This window comes from Aptenodytes forsteri, unplaced genomic scaffold (genome assembly GCF_000699145.1).
Source record: "Aptenodytes forsteri isolate BGI_AS27 unplaced genomic scaffold, ASM69914v1 Scaffold411, whole genome shotgun sequence".
In the NCBI taxonomy this organism is placed as follows: Eukaryota; Metazoa; Chordata; class Aves; order Sphenisciformes; family Spheniscidae; genus Aptenodytes; species Aptenodytes forsteri.
In genome coordinates this window covers 314,814-321,810 of record NW_008794119.1, presented here as the reverse complement: position 1 = coordinate 321,810, position 6,997 = coordinate 314,814, and the positions used below count along the sequence as shown (strand labels likewise).

The 6,997-nt window shown below is 34.8% G+C and overlaps 1 protein-coding gene across 1 annotated transcript in view; it reads left to right on the top strand.

Annotated features, from left to right (window-relative positions):
- Window positions 1-87: 87 nt before the first annotated feature.
- CSPP1 (centrosome and spindle pole associated protein 1) overlaps window positions 88-6,997 on the top strand; it is a 67,255-nt gene continuing 60,345 nt past the window's right edge. Inside the window, exons 1-3 of the mRNA XM_009276649.2 lie at window positions 88-163; window positions 4,513-4,616; window positions 5,986-6,082. Of these exons, the coding sequence (XP_009274924.1) occupies window positions 4,515-4,616; window positions 5,986-6,082 (199 nt within the window). The 5' untranslated portion in view covers window positions 88-163; window positions 4,513-4,514. The remainder of the gene's footprint in view (window positions 164-4,512; window positions 4,617-5,985; window positions 6,083-6,997) is intronic.

Below are 6,997 nucleotides of genomic sequence, written 5' to 3'. Positions count from 1 at the left end.
CTGCCGAGGAGGGAAGGAGGGAGGCCGGGGCGGCCCGTGCGCGGGCGGGCGCTGCAGGCCGGGGCCGGCGGGGAGGCGCTTCCCCGAGCTGTCACGCTTGGAGGAATATATCTGATCTCCTGGCTCTGAAGGTTTTCCGAAATTAATGTCTATTTGGATCAGAGTACGTGTTCTGGAAAAGTAGATAAGCCCTTACGGCGAGGGAAAGTAACTCGCAAAACTTGCTGGTTGGTTGTTCTGAGGGTTAATTGCCTTCACGGTTATGAAAAACTCGCGTTGTTTTAGTCAGAGTTCGTTAATTGTGAGCGTCCAGACCCTGGGTTTTTTTTGTGCTTTTTCAGAGAAGAATTGAAAAGAAACGAAGGTGAAAGGTGCAGGAAGCATGTCTCTGACAGCAAGAGCTTATTCTAAATGCCGTTCACAGGGGTAGAGAAGCAGCCAGTACTGGCTGTTCTGAGAGCTTAGGAAGTTTGGGTGAAAAATATTTCTTAATGAAATAATTACGTGACCATATAATCTGCAAGTACAATTACTAAACATGGCATACTGTTGCTTTCTTAAAGCAATTCCCTCCCCTCCCACCCTTGCTGCAGTTCATATGGATGGGAATTGCCATTTTGCCAGTTTTCCTGGTGTCATTTTAGTATTGTGGCACAGAATAGATGAAATCTGACTACTTACACATGCTGATTTTAAATTTTGTGCCCTGTTTTCTTGAACAAATAGGAGGGGAAGGGAAAGAACAAAAAGGAACGCAGTAAACATTGTTTTAGATGATAAAGTAGATACACAATATGCAGATAGATATAGTACATATGCTGCAATACGTATGCAAATAGATGTTTTGAATATCTTGAATAGAGACATGCATTATTAACTCTATTTGAGCATAGATCTAATAAAAATATAACATTCAAACTTGATTTATTTTCTTGAATAGCTATATGCTTTCTATTGCCTGGTATATTTGGTTAAGTTGAAGTCTACCTGGCTGACTCTGTAGTTTTTCAGAGCTGCTTTTGTGAAAACTTCCAGTTTAAAATAAAAAAAGGTTATGAAAAACTAAAATCTTCTTGAGAGTAAAAATATATAAAATACATTTTTTTATGGGATGCTTTCAGACAGTAGTTGAGTATATAGCAGCAGTATGTTTAATGTAATTTCACTTTGAATAATACAATGTTTTAGGAATGCAAATACATCCAAGATTTAAAGATGGAAGAGCTGATAGATGCTATCAAAATTTTTTTTAAATAGTATTTACAAAATATTCTGTTTTCAAAAAACCATGAAAAATATGTTGTTTGCACCTCATAATTTTGGGGGCATATGGTTTATCCTTGGGTTTTCAAATGTTTACAGCATGTTCTGACTTTCACTTTTGCTCTGTGCATGTGCCCATGGAGCAATGTCTCCAAGCTTAATTTTGAATCTGCTACTTTTGCTAGTAATAATTGCAAGGCTCTAGAAATGCACAAAATGCATTCAGACACATTGCTAAACTGAAAATAGATTATTTAATTTTGAATTGAAGTGGTTTTATAGTGGCAAGCTTTACCTCGGTACGTTTGTGCAGTTGTATGAAGCCAGTTTGAAGTTAATGGTTTGCTGTGAGTTTAGTCCTGTCACCTCCGAGATAGTTCACACTGTAACTGGGGACTGCGGTAGCACTCTTTTCAGATAGAAATGTATTGTTTCTGGTTTTTTATTGTGATTAGTCATGATCTCTTCACTTGATACAGTAGGTGATAAAATTGATTAATATTCAGTGAGATATTTGCTTACATGCTGGTATATTTTCTGAACTTATCAGTGTATGCATCACATTCAAATTGTCAGTCTTTTGCTTAGAATACATAAAAATTTTTGATTCTTTTTCTTCACCTTTCATTCTCTTTCAGTATAATACACCCTTTTTGCTTCTCTCATAAAGTTTGCACTCAGGCGTATTTTAAGATGATCAACTCAAGCAGAAAGCTGTAAGACATAAAATGTCTAGCTATTTTCTAAGAGGCATTTAGCCATTTTTCCTGGTTATTTAGCTGTATTAAAGGTATGCTGAATCAACAGTGCTGTGGCATTAGTCTTAGTGTTCTCCAAGGCCTGGAGTTGTGAGCTTTCTTCATACCTATTGAATTGCCTGCGTAGTTCAACTGTAACTGTTTTGTCTTTGTTTTTTAATTTATTGTATTGCTTTTTTGAGCAATGTGACAGAACTGCAGAATGCTAGAATATTCATTGTGTTTCTTGTGCTAGATAGAAAATATACTGCAAATATTCCTTTTGTTATACTGTCTCTCAGAATAGGTTTGGTACCATTCCAATACAGTGATTTGGAAACGGTTCTAGAGTTTATAAATATTATTGTAAATAGAGGTAAGAAATGCATATGTTGCAGTCAATGAGCTTTTGGGAAGGCTTCTCACAGTGCCTCCTTCTACGTGTGGTAATTTTGCTCTTGGTGGGTATGCAGCATTGGATAGGTGATGAGACCAACTTTTAAATTCTTTAGCATGACAAGTAGTTTCACCCGTTCAGAACAGTTTTTTTCATTATTCTTTTGTAACCTAATAGGCTAAATAAAATTTGTCAGTGCCTGGGAACTTACCCTCTTTTAGATTTCTTTTATCCTTTATCAGTGTGTAAAACTAATGAGATTAAAGATTTAGGACAAATCAGATGGGGGAATTTATTTTTGGAATTGATTGTCCTTTATTACCACCAGTAGTTGTAAATAGGTTGTCCTAGTTCTGCCTCCTTTGTTACAATATTATAATTTTATATTATGAATCAAAAAATAGCATTAATGTAAAAGAAAAAGTTTAAAGGAATACATTTTAAGGAATACATCAAGCAGATGTATACCTTAAATTAAGTTAGCATGCAATTACTTGAATTTGTCTGATGGAATTCTGACATTTTTTCTCTTCATCTTCTGGTAAGCATTTATCTCAGTCTCTCGGGACACATTATTTTATGTTAACCTGTGTAATATCTAATTCCACTAGTCTTTGTGAGGTGGTGTGTGGTGGTTTTTTTTTTTTAAATTCTTTGATCCTCTTCCTGAAAGTGTTTTCTAATATACTTTTATTGTTGGCCTATTGTTTACTTCATACAATCTGTAGGCTTTAGAAAGATACTGAATTAGCCTCAATAAAATTGCTGTACAATCTGAGTTTAGATACTGGATGTAATGGGATTGCTTAGGAACCTGCATAAGCAATCCTATTGCTTAAGTTGTGTGGGTAGTATTAGAGGGATTTGAGGGTCATAATTTTCTTCTCAGTTTCATGCTTCCTTTAAGCGTGGAATATAACATACGGATTTTTTTTCTGTAGGCTTGGTTTTGCAAAACTTCTCCTCCAGTGGAGTTAGTGAAAATGCTGAATGGAGATTAGGATGAGTAGGCTTGTATGCAGTCATTCTTTTTGTTTTTGTCTGTCTTCTTTCCATGGTTACTTAGTATGCAGCTTTGCAGTATTTTTAGTTTTGATAAGACTATTCCAACAAAGAATATTCAAAGTCTGAGTGTGTGCCTTAACTTCTGTACAGTTCCATTGTCATGAATTTGATTCACTTTAATTTTTATTATGAGGTTATCTAGGAGCAGCAATATACAATAAATTGAACAAATAAGATGCTAAAATTTCTGCTCTGAAGGGCTTTCAGTTAAATAGGCAAGATGCACAACTAATGGAAGAGAGGTAATCAGCTGTTCCTCAGTACACGTTTGCTTACAGATGAGTGGCTTGTCTGATTGCAAGTCAATGCTGCCTGATATCCACAATCTTACAATTATTGCAGAACTGTGGCTGTTCTTATTGCCTCTGCTATTTTATTGGTACAGGAGGTAATGATACGCTGTTGGCTCCAACTCCAGAAACACTATGCATGTATTTTGCGTTTTGTGGGGGGGGGGGGTTGTTGTTGTTTTTTTGCTTTGTTGCTTTTTCTGATTTTTTTTTTTGTTTTGTTTTGAATAAGCTTGATGATTTTTAAGACTTCTTGTGATAGTAAGTTAAGCACAGAATTGATTGTATGATTTGGTCCTTATTTTAGAGTACACGTGTATTTTGCACTTTTTGTACTCTTTTGTCTAATGATTCCTTTATCCTGTTTATTTTTTTTATGTTGTCTAATATTGATTTTATGATTCACTAACAATAAGCTTGAGATAGTGTGTGGTGAAGGGCCATTGGTAGACTTGCAGTTAAAAAAAACACAAACCCAAAATATTTTAACCAAGTTAGAAAAAAAGATTAGAGAAATATGTTCAGTTTTATAATCTGGAATCTTTGAATTTTCTCTCTGGTGAAACATCAGGTAATCTCCTCCATGGATGGGTTTCCTGAGTCAGGTGTTTCATTGACCCAGCAAACATCTTAAGGCTTGTAGTTCTGAGGGAGAAACTTGAATATTACTTAACTACTGTCTTAAGCAACTGTAATCGAGCTTTAAATTTTTGAAGTACTGATGTAGAGGCAATGTTCTATGTTTTTTCTATAACCTTAGAAATGATGGCCGATGATTTAGACAAATTTATCGAAGATCAGAAGGCCAAGTTGGCACAAGATAAGGCAGAACTTGAAAATGATCCACCTTACATGGAAATTAGGGTAAGAATATTAAATAGTTTTCCTGAATTTAAACACTTCTATTGCTAGGGTCTTGATTTAAGCTTGCTTTTACTGTGCTCTTAAAACTGTGTTTGTTGTTAAAGTATATATCAAAGATTTACCTATTCAAAGTAATTTCTAACTTAAATACTTTGTATCGGTATTTATGTAGATTTTTAAAAACCTGTTTGCTGCCAGGCATACCCAGTAACATTTGTATTTTACAAGTGGGAAAACTCTTGTAAATGGTTATCATTGTTCCTTCCCCTCTCCCTAGGGAAGCTGACTAGCAGGGATCTGCTCTCTGCCCGCTCCAGAGCATGGGTGTTGGGATGGGGATGGAAGGTATAAATATCCTCAAAATTTCCGTTATGGAAACTGGGAAATATAAAAGGAAAATTACTTAATCCAATCAATTAAACAAAATCTGTTCTTATCACAATTTTCCTATTAGAAATTTTAGTACCTAATTCTAAAGCTATAAAGATTTTATAATTTGCAGATCACCATTAAGTTGTTTAATAGTGCCAGTACCTGGCAAAAAGCTGTATCTAAATAATTCAAACTAGTTAAGTGTTATGGTAACTAAATAAAGTCCGCAGTAAAAAAAGGAGTTTTGATTTGTCTGTTGTTTGACTTGCAAAGCCCCAAACAGCTTGAGCCTTTAACAGCAATTATAATATTGAGTTTTCACTCCTTTTTTTGTTTCATCAGAAGGTTATGGGAATTAATCTTTCCCCTTCTCTGGGTAATAGAAGCATTTCTACCTAGTTATAATAATTATCTCCAGAAAGTTTTATTAATTCACTCCAGAAAGTTCTTAGGGAGCTGTGAGGAGTTGGGCTTCCTTTATTTTTGCCTCCTCTGGTCAGAGCAAATTTAAAGAGAAGGAGAATGTTTCCAGCCTATAATTCAATAAAGGCCTAAGCTGTATGGTGAAAGTGTAGTTACAGGGAACAGGTGTGTTAAACTTGCTGTGTAATTCCCTGTAATTCTTTCATAGTTTCAAGCAGGGTGCAGTACGTCAAATCAGCCCCCATAAAAAAAAACAGAGTATGTGTAACCTATGAAACAGTTGTGGATTATGACATGTGGCTTATGACATAAATCACAATATATATTGTCAACATATTTCATGACACGAAATATATTGAATATATTGAAATATATTGAACTAATAATTCCTGTGTGGTAGAGGAGAACTACTTTTTTGGTAGTATTTGTAAAATGTATAACTTGCTTAATGTGTTAATCCAGTATCACTTTCAATCTCTATTCTCCAGTGCTAATCATTATGTTAATAATGTTGTTCTTGCATGTGATATTCTTTTACCTTGTGATGCAGCAAAGCGTTGTGTTTTGTTTTCAGAATAAGGAATCAGCGAAGCTTTTTGAGACTAGCAAAATGTTAATCTCCATGGCTAAAGAAAATATACCTCCAAATAGTCAACAGAACTATCTTTCAGGTAGAGGAGGTTTTTTTATATGTCTTCTAGATTTCAGTAGCATTTAATTACCTTTGAGAATTTGTGGAAGGCCTTTTGTAATTTTGTTATAATCTAGTCATTTATTGTACAAGGAAAGAACAAGCACTTAGTTTTGGTTGAAATCTTAAGCAAGTGAAATGGTTAGATTTGTTTTGCTGTGACTATCGGTTTAATTACAATTTTCTTTAAAAAATATGTATTTTCCTATTTTCTTCTTTTCTCTGTGTTCTTTGTGATTTCTGTTTGAAAATGTGTGATAGTGTTCCTTTCTCCATTTTACTGTTTCTGTAATGTGCCACCTTTCCTTACTTGTCCTACCATCTCCTTTCTGTAGGCACTACTGTTTTTCCTTAGTTACGCTTGCGTAACTCAGGTTTGTCTTGACAGCTTTAGAGCTTTTCTGTGTCCTACTTCTTGTCGATAGGTAACTCTTTTCTTTTATGTGTAGACACTTTGATTTTGTGCCTCATTAATTTTCATACTGTGCTTCCTGTAATTCTGGTGTAATTCTGCAGCTTCCACTGGGAGTAAAAGCTGACCTTTTATTTTAAAGAAGATATGTCAATGGATATTTGATGTTGTTTACATAATACCAATCTAATCTATCTTTTAAATAAGTACTCCTGCTACACTTAATGTTATGTCCCCTCTATAATTTTAACAGAATTTGTGACCAGAAAAGTACATGTCTTAAATTAAAAAACAGAGCCTGAGCTTGTGAATCTGGGGGCCTGAACTGATCTTAGCTGCATAAATAAAAACATGTTTTTTATAAGGATGTCATATAAGTAGAACTTCCAGCCATCAGCAAGACAAGATCCTCTAAAACCTTTACAGGAAAACTTCACTAAAAATTACCTGAAATGATAATAGAATATTCCTCACTGCAGAAGC